The sequence below is a fragment of the Manihot esculenta genome, chromosome 2 (genome assembly GCF_001659605.2).
Source record: "Manihot esculenta cultivar AM560-2 chromosome 2, M.esculenta_v8, whole genome shotgun sequence".
Lineage (NCBI taxonomy): Eukaryota > Viridiplantae > Streptophyta > Magnoliopsida > Malpighiales > Euphorbiaceae > Manihot > Manihot esculenta.
The window spans coordinates 4,749,033-4,762,774 of record NC_035162.2 but is presented as its reverse complement, the minus strand read 5'-3'; the positions used below and the strand labels follow the sequence as shown (position 1 = coordinate 4,762,774).

Below are 13,742 nucleotides of genomic sequence, written 5' to 3'. Positions count from 1 at the left end.
TTAAATTGTAAACACCCGATTGAATTTATAAAAAACGAGCTGATGATTACAGAGAAAACGACTAATTTTAGTTTTTAAATTTAATTTATAACAAACAAAAAATTTAATCTGTTTTCTTTAACGAATCTTTCACATTATTTTATTTGAAATCACGGTTTGTCATACTTTAAAAAAAAATTTAAAAAGTCTAGATAACATATTAAACTTCTCCGATTCAACTTATGGATGGAATTCAAAAATCAAAAGTGAGTCGGTAAAATATTTACAGTAAATATTTAAATAATATAGCTTTAAACTCCATTATTTATAATCACAGCAATTCAAATCCAATTAGCTCGAAAAATGAACCGTCCTCTTTAAGAATTAGGGTTATATATTTTTTTTTTATCTCCCAGCTAAGTTAAATATATCATCTTTATTTTTATTGACTTATAATGGAATTTTTTTATTAGATATAGAAAAAGTTTATTAAATGAAAGCTTAAAGTTAAATGCAACAGCCAAAGAAAACTAACAACCATACAAATGCAGGCCTAACAAAAAATTCTGACCAAAACCTAAATCCGGATCAAGAAGAAACGTCCAAAGCCTTACCAATTAAATTCAAACAACCAAATTCTAGGCTAACTTGAGTAACAGAGTCCAGACTTTGGATCTGAAAGAGCATAAGCTCAATGTTGCTGAAGCACAAAAGATCCACTTGTCAGAAGAAACCAAGGATCTAGAAGAGCCTAATTAAAACCATCACTACTAGCTACAAAAAAAAAAAAAGAAACTATGTTTTCTTCTGTGGGAAACCCTTAATATACGTGTTAAAGGAAACCTTGCAATTATGGAGATATTATTTATCACGTTACAACACATTAATAACAAAACAAAAAAAAAATAACCACTAAACTCGCATTATCAACAGAGTTTACCGCATGGTCGGATTAAGGTTAATATTAATGCTTCTTTAAACTCGCAACGAAATTTACTAGGTTTCGGTGTGTAGTCCGAGACGCTAATGGTAAATTTATGGCGGTTAAAGCAGACTATTTTTGCAGTCAGATGGAGATTAAGTGTGCTGAGACAATGATTTTTCGAGAGGTGTTGAGCTGGATTAAAGAGTGCAGTTGTGGTCGAGTTTTTTTCGAATTGAATATTCAGGTTCTTGTTGTGTCCATTAACAATACTTCGTTAGATGATGTCTTTTGATTCAAAATTGTAAATTGCTTCTATCCAGTTATAAAGAAGTAAGATGTGATTTTATTCACAGGTGATGTCGCTCATATTCTAACAATATCAGCTCATTCTGAATCAGGTCAAAGAGTTTGGGTTCATGTCTCTCCTCCTCATATAGTTTATTTGATCGCTTTGAATTAATGATATTTCTCTCATTTTCATAAAAAAAAATTAAAAAAAATTTATTAAATTTTTACTTTTTATTAATATATTATAATATTATTAATTTTATAATACGTGATTTATTATTATTATTATTATTTATATTTTAATTATTACTTCTTATACTCCCCTTTATATGTTAGCTTAAATTTCATTTTCGCTAGAAATTCTTTTCAATTAATTAAATAACATAAAATAGAAAAACTGAAAAATTTTTTACTGTTAATTTGAGTTTGTATAAAAATTTTGTTTATGCATTCAATTTTTATATTTATTTTATAAAATTTTAACATTTAAATATTTAACAAAACTATCATGATAAAAATAATACAATATATTATGCAACCCATATATTTTGTTAAATTTCAATATCTCAATATATATTAATTATTTATATATTTAATTTATTTGTCCTAAATAAAATTAAATTATATTCATAAATCCATTCACTTTAATTACATTAAAAATATATTTTATTTGGCATGATTTATTTTGAAAGAAAAAAAATTTAAATAAATTTTTAAAAAATCACATATAATTTTTTTAAATGAAATTTTTTATTTTAAATAAAGGGATATAATTAAAGGGTTCTTAATCTAAATAGAAAATCTATTTAAAAAAATTACATAAATGTTCTAATTGTAGTTACAAAGAAGGACTGTTCCTAAAGTTTCAAATACTGAACTATGCAAACATTTCAAGAGTTTAAGCCTCTGTTGAATCCGTTGGAAATGCCACCTCCAGCTCTCAGTATCCCGTCCTCCTCCTCTTCCTGCTCTCATAGTCCTCCTCATCAGTCGGCAACTCATATCGACAAACCGGACAAGTACTCCTCATCCTCAACCAAGGCACAATGCAATCTCCATGATAGTAATGGCCACAAGGTAACTTATTTACCATCTCCCCCTCCTCCACCTCGTCCTTGCAAATGGCACAAACCGCAAAGTCCTCCTTTCCCAAGACTACTAGAGGAAGGTTTTTAACTACTGTTTTTGCTGCCGGTGGACTTCCCCTCCAATGAACGTCACTATCCGCCAGTTGTTCCATAAGGGTATCATAATCAGCATCAAACATATAAGAATCCTCAATTGAATTCACATTATCGTCAAAGGCCATTAAAAGTTCTCTCTCAATATCGTCCATTGGTTCCTCGTCTTCTGTAACGGCTGAAATGCTGGATGATGGAATCAATGATTCCTCGACTCTATCAATCGCCATACTCAGACTTTCACTTTCATCGATTGCTTGCTCCAATTCATCCCATTCAAAACCCTCATTTGGATTGGCCAACCCCATATGATTATCAATAAAACTATCCCACAATCCAGGAGAGCCCGGTTCATCACCACCAGCACTCAAATCGACAATTTCGCCGCCAGCATCCGGCTCCAACTCCGTGTCAACCCTGGAAACTCGAAGCCCATCGGCGCGAGCTTCATTCCTAGGCAACTCAACCTCAACCTCAACCTCGAACCCAGATCCTAACTCCCCCATATAGCTCGAGAGATCGTCAACGTTGTTGTTATCTTTAGGAACCCAAGAATCCAAGTCATCCATGGACTCTGTTATGACATCTAGACCCAAATCGAACTCGCGATCGCCATGACTGAACGGTTGGTGTGGCTCGAGAGGATAAGCGCGTACACTGGAATACGAATCCGAACAGGAGTGGCTGCCGGAGACCCTATCGGAGTCGAAAGAGACAGAAAAATTGGGGTGGGAGAGATTGGAGTGGGAGTCCATGTTTACGTCTGGTAGAGGAAAACTAGAAGGACAAAATACCTGGAAATTGGAACGCCTGATTAGCGAAGCGCCATTTGGGTATTTATAGGTTATTGGAGAGTATATTCTCTACAGTAGGACCTCGCCCACTGGATTACCTTTGGGCCTATAGCAATTTGCCGCATCACAAATGAACAATAAAGAAAAAATTACTATAAAATCCTGAATTTTATAAAAATTCATGAAAAGGTCCTTATAATTTTTTTTTTTCTAAAAATGATGTGCCGCATCTTTATCAATAAGAGTAAATTCTCAATATAAGAATAATATATAAATAATAAGAATCGTTAAAATCGGAATATGTATATATAGGATTTGAAAGAATTAAGAAATCTTTTTATTCCATCTGATTAAGCTGTAAATAGTCTATTTTAGACTATTATTATATTATATTAAGTCTTCAATGTAATTATATAATAATTCAATTAAATAATAACTATTAGTATAGAAGGAAAAGGTTCATAAGAAACGGTTAAAATGCATATGATTCCACAATTAAGAATATATCATTGAACTTGCAGAAACAAATTAAATGGAGAGTTATAGATTTTAACAACTCATAGATTGTGAAATTTGATGACATTAATTATAAATCCAAAAATTAATCAATCAATTCGTTACCTACAAAGCTCTGTCCCATTTTCTCAAGACACTTAAGACACTATAAAAGGGCCTGATGGGCGAAAAGCAACATCTCTCTCCCGCTTCACTCCAATTTGGACAAGGTCCATCCCACCCTCCAATCTTTTCTTTTTCTTTAATTTCTAGCTTATTTCTGCTGTTTTTAATAGCTGAATTAACCAATGCCATCATAGAAAATTTACAAAAATAGCAATGCCTGTTCTGTGGTTTTATATTGAGTGAACCCACTATCAATTAGACTATTTTTTTAACAGAATTATGGTATAAAAGTAACTTTTCCTTCTCTTTTTCAGCTCGTGAGCAATCCATGGAACCGATAAAAGAGCCCAACCGGCAATGAAGTTGAGATGGAAAGCAATATCCAAGAGCGTCCAGCTGATATAATTAGAAGCATTAGCAATCCCCAGCAAGAAGAAAGGATGGGCCAACACATTTGTGCTTTGCAGCCTTGTGGGCTGTCAATAGCAATGGAAACTTTGCTATTTAGCCTTGAACTTACCACGTCGTCTTCTTTTGCTTGGTGATGCTAAATTTTTATGCATCAATTGTTGGAATTCTACTCTGGCAGGTTTCTCCCAAGTTGGCTCCAGGGATTCACCTGATTGCCTTTGTATGTCACTGACCCTTCTGTTTTCTGCAGTTGTTCCAAGAAAACTCATGGCGTATAGTTGTTGGCTCCTTTTGTGTGAGCTCCCTTTGCCCTGCCAGAAATCGTCCTGACAGGCCAAGTTGTGTCATATATACATAAGGTCCTCCAGGATCATCATCATTCGTCAGTAATTATGATTTAGTGCTTGTCTTGTACCTAAGAATAATCGTCATGTCATTTCTCTCTCTCTCTCTTAAGTGGGGTCGTTGTTGTTTTCGCAATTATAAAGTATTTGTGTTTGCTTATTGAGATTGGGGAATTTTAATTGGCTGAAAAATTTCAATCCTATTGTTCATATTATAGCAAAAATATTAATTAATTTAAAAGACGTTGATGATGACTAAAATGTAATTTAAGAACTAGCCCATAAAGAAAGGACCCTCCAAAAGGAGGGAAAGGAAGATAGCGCCGCACAAACGCTTAATTTCAAACACTGGAAGAACGGAGCGAACCATGACTGCCATTGTTCATGGCAAAGCGCACTTCTCCACTTTGCTTAGTCGCAAGAATCTGCCCTCGCCCACCAATAATTCTGTTCAACAATGCTCTACAAACCTTCTCCTTTTCTACACTTCTTGCCCCAAACCAATCAAAACCATCCACCAAGATAAAAACTTTTTCCCATATTTTCCAGGAATGCTCCAATCACCGCTCCCTAAATCCAGGAAAACAAGCCCACGCACGCATGATAATTTCTGGTTTTGTCCCTACAATCTTTGTCTCAAATTGTTTGATCCAAATGTACGTGAAATGTTCCCATTTGAACAATGCTTACAAAGTGTTTGACAGAATGAATCAAAGGGATGTCATTTCTTATAACACAATGATATTCGGGTATGCTGGTTTTGGGAAAATGGATATTGCTAGGGAGTTTTTTATTAGCTTGCCCCAGAGAGATGTGGTATCATGGAATTCTATGATTTCTGGGTTTCTACAGAACGGTGAGTGTCGAAAGTCAATTGAGTTTTTCATGGACATGGGTAGATCGGGCGTGAGGTTTGACCCGACGACTTTCGCCGTTGTTCTGAAAGCGTGTGCGAGTCTGGAAGAGGGTGGAGTCGGTATTCAGGTTCATGGGCTTGTTATCCGAATGGGATTTGATAATGATGTGATTACAGGGAGTGCTTTGTTGGATATGTATGCAAAGTGTAAGAGATTAGATGATTCACTTCGGGTTTTTGGTGAAATTCCAGTAAAGAATTGGGTTTCTTGGAGTGCCATGATTGCCGGTTGTGTTCAAAATGATCAGTATGTGGAGGGTTTAGAGTTGTTCAAAGAGATGCAAAGTGCTGGAATTGGGGTCAGTCAATCTATCTATGCTAGTGTTTTCAGGTCCTGTGCAGGGCTGTCTGCATTAAAATTGGGCTCTCAGTTTCATGGACATGCTTTGAAGTGTGGTTTTGGATGGGATATCATTGTAGGAACTGCCACTTTGGATATGTATGCAAAATGTGGTAGCATGACTGATGCCCAAAAGCTTTTTAACTCATTGCCAAAACATAGTTTGCAATGTTATAACGCCATTATTGTTGGGTATGCTCGAAATGACCAAGGGTTTGAAGCTTTACTATTATTTCGTCTTTTGCTAAAATCTGGCCTTGGTTTTGATGAAATTAGTCTATCTGGGGCATTCAGTGCTTGTGCATCCATTAAAAGGGATATAGAGGGGCTTCAAGCACATGCATTAGCAGTTAAGACCACTTTCAGTTCAAACATTTGTGTGGCTAATGCAATTCTTGACATGTATGGTAAATGTGGTGCTTTGGCTGAAGCTGTTCACATGTTTAATGGTATGGATAGAAGAGATGCCGTGTCTTGGAATGCAATTATTGCTGCTCAGGAGCAGAATGGAAATGAAGAGGATACACTTGCCCTTTTCGCATCAATGCTTCGCTCAAGGATGGAGCCTGATGAGTTCACTTATGGAAGCATCCTGAAAGCTTGTGCCAGTAAGCAAGCTCTAAATAGTGGCATGGAAATCCATAATAGGATTATCAAATCTGGGATGGGGTTCGAATCCTTTGTAGCGGGTGCTCTTGTTGATATGTATTGCAAGTGTGGAATGGTGGAAGAGGCTGAGAAAATACATAACAGAACAGAAAAGCAAACAACGGTTTCATGGAATGCAATTATTTCTGGGTTCTCACTGCTAGAACAGAGTGAGAATGCTCTCAGTTTTTTCTCTTGGATGTTGGAAATGGGTGTGAAGCCAGACAACTTCACTTATGCAATAGTGCTTGATACTTGTGCTAATTTAGCTACTATTGGATTGGGAAAGCAAATACACGCTCAAATCATTAAACAAAAATTACATTCAGATGTATATATATCCAGCACTCTCGTTGATATGTACTCAAAGTGTGGAAATATGCAAGATTCCCAACTAGTATTTGAGAAAGCTCCTGATAGAGATTTTGTGACATGGAATGCTATTATTTGTGGTTATGCTCAGCACGGTCTTGGGGAAGAGGCCCTTAAAGCTTTTGAGAATATGCAACTTCAGAATGTAAACCCAAACCATGCAACTTTTATTTCTGTTCTTAGAGCTTGTGCACATATTGGACTTGTTGATAAAGGGTTATATTACTTCAATGCAATGGTAAGTGATTATGGTTTAGATCCTCAATTAGAGCATTATTCGTGCATGGTTGATATAATAGGCAGATCAGGCCGTGTTGGTGAGGCTTTGCAGCTTATCCAAGAGATGCCTCTTGAAGCTGATGCGGTCATGTGGAGAACTCTTCTTAATATTTGCAAGATCCATGGGGAATTTAAGATTGCAGAAAAAGCCACAAATTCTATCTTGCAATTAGAACCTCAAGACTCTTCTGCTTGCGTTCTTCTATCAAATATTTATGCTGATGCAGGAATGTGGGCTAAGGTTTCCGAGATGAGAAAAATGATGAGGCAAAATAAACTAAAGAAGGAGCCAGGTTGCAGCTGGATTGAGGTAAAAGAGGAGGTGCATGCGTTTCTTGTTGGGGACAAGGCTCACGAGAGGTGTGAAGGGATCTATGAAATGCTTGATTTGCTAATTAGCGAGATGAAGTGGGATGGATGCACACCAGACGTTGATTTTTCCTTTGATGGGGAAGCAGAAGAATATGAGCAGCCAGAAGAGCTAAGAAGCGGTACTTACAATCTATAGTTCAGCAACTGTCGACTGACATGGTAAATATGAGATTTTTGAACTATTTAGCCATGTCACTGGAATTCTGAGTTAACAAACCAAAAGTAATATTTTGACAAGCTACTGTCCTATGACAGATTCGGCAAGGGTAACGTAATGGAAATTACTGCTATACAAAGACAAAGTACTAGAAACGGGAAAAGGTTGAATCCCTTATAAGTTGTAGATGAGCAGAAATTGGACGAGGAAATCAACTTTAGGGTGGCTGTGAATGAGTTCTCTTTCAAGGATTTCCATTATGATTTTTGAGTCTCAATTCCCGGTGAATAATTGAACTGAAAGTCCGAAAGAAAGGCACAATTTGGCAGGACAGTGTAATTGAGTGAAAATATCAAGGCGTCGAAGAAAACGACAACGTTTATTATCCACTTGGGGAACAGCAGGCTCAACGACTCCGTATTTTTGCAAATTATCACCCATAACCGCACATGTCCTGTGAACTTTGCCCCACGACAAGTAAAAATCTTTTATACCGTATTTTTTATACAGTATTTATTTGTTTGTGAAATATAATAGAATTTATTTGAAATGAATTTTCTTATTTAATTTGATATAAGTGAAATGTAGAATTCAATATAATTTCACTAAATTTATATTTGATTTATTTTAACAATTAAACAAACTACAAACTCTTAATATTTTGCAAACTACAAAATGAGCTAGCTATCTTCGCTGTAGGTAGTGCAAGAGAGTTGATAAAGCCGGAAAGTTTGACCTGATTCAATACTCAAAAGTCTGATGCCCCTTTGGCATCTCTTATTCCTTTTGTTTTTCAATGGGAAGGTTACAACATGCCAACTAATGCAAATATGAGCAGTGAACTTTTCTTTTTATACGTAGTCACACAAAACAGACCAAAAATAGCCATTAACTTCGCTTGGTTTGGCATAGTACTGATAATACTGGCATCGCTGCTCTTGTTTGATAAGAGGATATTGGTTTCCTGCAGGGGAAAGGAGTTAAGCAAGTAAGGGTTGCATTGCTCGTGCCACAAAGGCTGACGAAGAACAAACATATTCTGTAAGGATAGGTTGGATGCTTGAAGGAATAAGTATCTTCTTTCTGTTTCTCTCTCTCTCTCTCTCTCTCTCGCTCTCTCTCTCTCTCTCTCTCACACACACACACACAAGTCTGATCTGTCTGAAAATGATAATACTTCTCTTCTATGTTACTTTCCAGTCTTCATTTACATGGTAAAAAAAGAAGTTAGGATCTCCGCAATCATAAGTGGAGGCCCTGCCGCTGAAACGAGTAAACAGCTGCTGAAATCAACAAGATGAGTGCCGCCATGATAACATGCTTATAGTTGAGCACTCCTGCATCCATTCTCCTTACATTTTCAGGCTCCAAAAATGAATCTCCAGCTGTCACTTTAGTTTCACCAACAAATACATCTTTCTGGTTCTTATCCAACTCTGAACACTGAAAGAATACCAGGGCTAAAATGAATTAATGATGTTCTATAATATTCCATGATACTTTCAAGCAAAGATAGTACTAGCAGAAATAGCAAGCCTGAGAAATTATAATTTCTATGTCTCTTAGTTTCTCCTGGCCTTCAACACTAAAAATCTACTAAATATTATTTTCCACTTATTAGAGAACATTCAGTTTCATTGAATAAGATAATGGGAATTTGAAGGTTCAAGAACCCCGCAAAATTCCACTTGGTTCTAAATGATGATTTCATTCTGCAACAACTAACCCAGCAATGTTTGGTAAATTTGTGGTAACTGTGCCTATGTGGTTCTCTTGAGCAACCCTTTTCTCTAAGTTTGTACAACCATGCCAAATAACTTATTATCAGAACAGAAACCTTGAAATTCGAAATTTACTTACTTTTACCTTTCATCTAGCAAAAAACTTTTCACCGATTTATTATTCATTATATGTGCTACATATTTGGGCGTAGACAAATCACCAGGAAATAGGGGTTTGGCGAGGGAGCATAGAGAACGAGAGAGACAACCAGTGTGAATTAGTGTGCCAGAGAGAAGCAAGTTTGGAGGTCCAACAATGATCATCATTTGCAATAAGCACACACAGCCTCCTACACCTAAGCATTGCGTTCATTTGTCTTGCATATCATTGATAGCCCCCATTCTCCAAAGAAAACCTACCCATTTGCATTTAAGAACCCAATCACTGAAGCTAAGCTCATTTCAAAATATAATAGCTAGAACCAACCTTGGAACCTGATTCTGAGACCTTGGTTACTTCATTCTCAGGAAACGGAGGTTTTTCACCATTTCCAATATTGCAGTTGGTAAATACAAAGGGATCCTTTCTTGTTTGCTGTAACTTCAGCACCAAACTTTTGTTCTCATGTGCTAAGAATGTCATCTGCAAATACCGCAAAAGCATTAGGAAGAATATGCTAAAATAGTCATTCATGCCTACAAGCGCGCACACACATACATGCATCCGTATTCAGTTGTGTGTGTGACTGTGTGTTTAGTTAATCAGAACCTTGTAATAGTTAGCAGGTCATGAAAATTAACAATTCAAGAAGTTGACAAATAGATACATCATTTATGCTTATTAGCAAGATGAAAATAATTATTTGGACATTTGTGACCAATGGTGGAAACATGGAAAGTATATTGGCAAAAAAATATATCACTATGTTCTCATATTGTCTCTTAATTGAGTAATAAATGGTGAAGAAACAAATACAAACTTTTTGCGTCATCACCTATCTCCAAGCTTCTATTCCATTATTCACAACTTACAAATTATCATATAATATCATGGTAACGTTTCACCCCACTCCACAGACATGCCCTTGCTTGTTTACACACAACGGTTCAACTTTAATGTACTGAAACCGCAGTTAGTAATTAAGGTTTCTCTGCTGTTTTGGAAGAAAGAGGTTTACTTTTATGCTATAACCTCAGGAGCTATATACAGCTGACATATTTTGATAAAGGTCCTTGGCTTTAAATTTTGAGCTAAAACTTGCTACTTAGAAATAAAAAATATTCAAATGTTGAAAAAGAAAAACTATTGTACTACATTCAGGTGAAAGAGACAAATAAAATCAACAACCCATGGTTAAACAGACCTCTGAATCTAATGAACTAAAATTTAGAATTTGAGAGGTGAAGACCTGCTTATGAAGATGCTTTCTTTCAATGGCCAATTGCATCACCAAATCTTTTATTGCTTTAGTCTGTAAGCCAATATTCTTAGCAGCAAAATTTTTTGCTTCTTCAGCTTGATTCAAAGATATCTCCAAGCATTCCAGCCTTCCCCTCAAAAATCTCAGTTCTTCATTTAGTTCAGCATTTGATTCAGATAATACAACGCACTTGTCCTCTGTACTGTCTGCTCGACCTTCTGCTTTCTGAATTTTCAACTTTAGATCCTCAATTAAATTTCCCATATCCCTAATTGTAGCATACAACATATTTTGCTTCTCCTGACTGGCATCAGCAGAAGCCACTGCATGCTGAAGCCTAATATCAGATTCCCTCAATTGCTTCTCTAAGGAATCCACTTTCTCTGAAGCATACTTAAGATGGCCCACCTCTTTTTTAAGTTCCAAATTAGTCTCTGCCGACAACATACACTTGACTTCTGCACTGGCTGCCCTACTTTCCACTTTAGTTAGTTCCTCTTTCAAATTCACAATTGTGTTTTCCATGTTAGTGATCTCAGATTGTAAAGCATTGTGCTGTTTCTCTCTTCCTTCCATAGAGACATTTGCATTTGGCAGCTGAGAGCCACATTCCTCCAGATGCTTCTCAAGGGAATTCACTTTTTCTCTTAGAGCTAAGACCTCAGAATTTGCAAGAAGTAATTTATCTTCAGCTTCAACCAAGCTTGCCTTTAAACTATCGGTGCGTGCTAGAACAAAGTTGCTGAGTTCGCTGCTGCTATTGAACTTCTGTAAAGCATTTTCTTTGGCTTCCAACTGTCCCATGGACTTCTCAAGCTTTGTTCTCAGTTCAGCTTCTCGTTTAACTAGGCCATTTAAATTGAAATGAAAAATCTTTAATCGACTCAGTAGTTCTTGTGAAATGCCCATCAGGACCTCTGCAGCATTTTCTGCTGTGAACCACCTTTCACAAACATCTATTGCTTCTTGTTCCACAAAGAATACTTCTTGTTCTGTAAAGAGTATCCTATGTTTCAGTTCCTCCTCAATTTGTATTGATTCAATTAGCTTTTTCTCAAGATCCATCTCTCTTGCCAAAGATTTCTCTAGCATCCTTAAAACATGTCTTTGCTGTTCCGCGGTTTGCATCTTGATGTTCAGATTATCGTCCACAAAGTGGTTACATTCTGAGAAGTTTGACCCCTCATTACCATTCCCTGTCAACAAGCATGCATTAGAATGTGAATAAACTTACGACTAATTAATATATCGTTCTGCCTTCATAGAAGTACAGAACAGTAATAGAAACAAAACCTTCTTTAGTTGCAAACGTCCCTTTAAAAGCAAGAGAATTAAGCCTATACAAACTATTCCAAAAGTTCAACTAGCATGATATCAATACAAAAATGGGGGAGAGAGATAGAAAGAAAGAGGCGGAGCTTGGTGGGAAGGGATAGAGAAAGAGGACATTTCCCAACTTCCTATCAACTTTTAGCAAGAGAAGGAATTTCTTAGTTCCATATTAATTTGAATCCCCTGCCAATTTTGACCATAAATATACAAGGCTGTGAATTTCTGAAATAATCCAGAAAAAAATTGATGCTTCATATGCAGATATGAATAACAAAAAATTAATAATGACAACTACAAGCTTACAATTTTCTTCTCCATTCAGACATGACAAGGTCCTCCGGAACCTGGCATAATGCTTCCTAATTTCTGAGACTTGAACTAGTGACTGCTCCAGTGATTTTTCAGAATCAAGCAACTTTTCTTCCATTGCCATGAAAGTTTCTCCCAAATGCTTGTACGAGGATATCATTTCACGAGACTCAACAAAATTCTTCTGGGTACTTGTCATGAACTTAACCAATTCTGTCACTTCAGAATCCAAAATCCTGGACAGGAAATCAAATTCCAGAGCCTCCTCTGGATCTATCGATGTAACTCCTTCTAGTGAGAAAGTTGTTTCAAACTCAGTTTCCTTGGATTCCAAGTGCATCATAAGTACACTTAGGTTAACCAACTTCTCTGAAGCACATGCCATATCTAATTCCATTCTTGTTATAATCCCCTCTACAATAACTAACTCGGAACTTGACTCCCCATTAGACGACAATGCCACAACTAAGTCAATTTTACTTGATTCAGCCTCTGTATCTGCGTAGCGGACATCATCGAGAGAAACTCTAACTTCAGCAATAGCTTCCTTACCCATCCTTATCTCCACTCATTCAACTAGCTTGAAGCCTGAATATCAACACAGCAACGATAAATAAATAATTTCCTGCTAACCAGCTAGATAGGTGGTCAATACATTAGGCACATACGCTACATCAGATCACGTTCAAAACTTTGAAAGGCAATGGTGGTGAAAACGCTAACATCTAAACCCAGAAAGGAAAAGGATGGAAAGAATAATGTATGAAGATATATATTAGGAACACTACCAAAATCAAACTCCATTATGTAGCGCACATTAAGATTAAAATGGAAGGCCTAGAGGTAGATGGCAATGGCTTCTATATTATTAAGAGAGAAACTTAAATACCCCATCGCTACTTATATTTAAAAAAAAAAACACACACACACAAATTTTAAAAATAGCACCCATATCTAGGCTTGCAAAGGAAAACAGAGAAATCTTCTGAAGGACCAATGAAATAACCCATATCATTTTCTGTCATTTTCTTGAGAAAACTGACGAGAAAAATCACCAAAAAGAACGGAAACAAGAATTGAAAGGAACAGTTATTTCCGAACGTACCCTTATGAGAATACGTCTGTGCGCCTACAACAGACGAGAGAGAAACCGAAAGTGGAAACAGAATAATAATCTTTTACCCGTCATAAAGCAGAGTTCTTTAAGGTAAAAAAGAGGAGTTTATTAAAAAAAATAAGAGAATTAATTGAGTGCCGCATGTTAACGTGCACAATGGGTTGTGCGACACTTGTCAGCTTACAGAATAAATTTATTATAGTTAATTAAAATAT

General features: G+C 36.3%; 3 protein-coding genes across 5 annotated transcripts; 1 reads left to right on the top strand and 2 right to left on the bottom strand.

Annotated features, from left to right (window-relative positions):
• Positions 1 to 2,039: 2,039 nt before the first annotated feature.
• On the bottom strand, positions 2,040 to 3,249 carry LOC110603547 (E3 ubiquitin-protein ligase CIP8). The gene has a single exon (XM_021741302.2). The coding sequence runs from the start codon at positions 3,126 to 3,128 to the stop codon at positions 2,133 to 2,135; it is 996 nt and encodes a 331-aa protein (XP_021596994.1). The 5' UTR covers positions 3,129 to 3,249; the 3' UTR covers positions 2,040 to 2,132.
• Positions 3,250 to 3,863: 614 nt separating this feature from the next.
• LOC110609926 (pentatricopeptide repeat-containing protein At3g02330, mitochondrial) lies at positions 3,864 to 8,735 on the top strand. Of its 2 annotated transcripts, XM_021749768.2 has the most exons (4): positions 3,864 to 3,892; positions 4,103 to 7,629; positions 7,726 to 8,104; positions 8,598 to 8,735. In XM_021749768.2, exon 2 carries the CDS (start codon positions 4,928 to 4,930, stop codon positions 7,604 to 7,606), a length of 2,679 nt encoding a protein of 892 aa, XP_021605460.1. In that variant the 5' UTR covers positions 3,864 to 3,892; positions 4,103 to 4,927; the 3' UTR covers positions 7,607 to 7,629; positions 7,726 to 8,104; positions 8,598 to 8,735. The 2 variants fall into 2 exon arrangements, with proteins under 2 accessions (XP_021605460.1, XP_021605459.1); XM_021749767.2 differs by having other exon boundaries at positions 4,103 to 8,104.
• LOC110609927 (WPP domain-interacting tail-anchored protein 1) lies at positions 8,373 to 13,633 on the bottom strand. 2 transcript variants are annotated; one of them, XM_021749769.2, is made up of 5 exons: positions 13,516 to 13,633; positions 12,405 to 12,998; positions 10,758 to 11,965; positions 9,836 to 9,991; positions 8,373 to 9,070 (listed from the first exon to the last, which is right to left on the bottom strand). In XM_021749769.2, the coding sequence occupies exons 2-5, from the start codon at positions 12,964 to 12,966 to the stop codon at positions 8,870 to 8,872; spliced, it is 2,127 nt and encodes a 708-aa protein (XP_021605461.1). In that variant the 5' UTR covers positions 12,967 to 12,998; positions 13,516 to 13,633; the 3' UTR covers positions 8,373 to 8,869. The 2 variants fall into 2 exon arrangements, with proteins under 2 accessions (XP_021605461.1, XP_021605462.1); XM_021749770.2 differs by lacking the exon at positions 13,516 to 13,633 and having other exon boundaries at positions 12,405 to 13,509.
• Positions 13,634 to 13,742: the final 109 nt, after the last annotated feature.

What these genes read in the sequence shown, in the direction of transcription:
- LOC110609927 (XM_021749769.2), bottom strand. Translation starts at nt 12,966, where the DNA reads ATGGGTAAGGAAGCTATTGCTGAAGTTAGAGTTTCTCTCGATGATGTC. An exon ending in TCTGAATGGAGAAGAAAATT is followed by an intron (nt 11,966 to 12,404) that starts GTAAGCTTGTAG and finishes GCTTGTTGACAG; the next exon opens with GGAATGGTAATGAGGGGTCA. An exon ending in GAAAGCATCTTCATAAGCAG is followed by an intron (nt 9,992 to 10,757) that starts GTCTTCACCTCT and finishes CGGTATTTGCAG; the next exon opens with ATGACATTCTTAGCACATGA.
- LOC110603547 (XM_021741302.2), bottom strand. Translation starts at nt 3,128, where the DNA reads ATGGACTCCCACTCCAATCTCTCCCACCCCAATTTTTCTGTCTCTTTC.
- LOC110609926 (XM_021749768.2), top strand. Translation starts at nt 4,928, where the DNA reads ATGGCAAAGCGCACTTCTCCACTTTGCTTAGTCGCAAGAATCTGCCCT.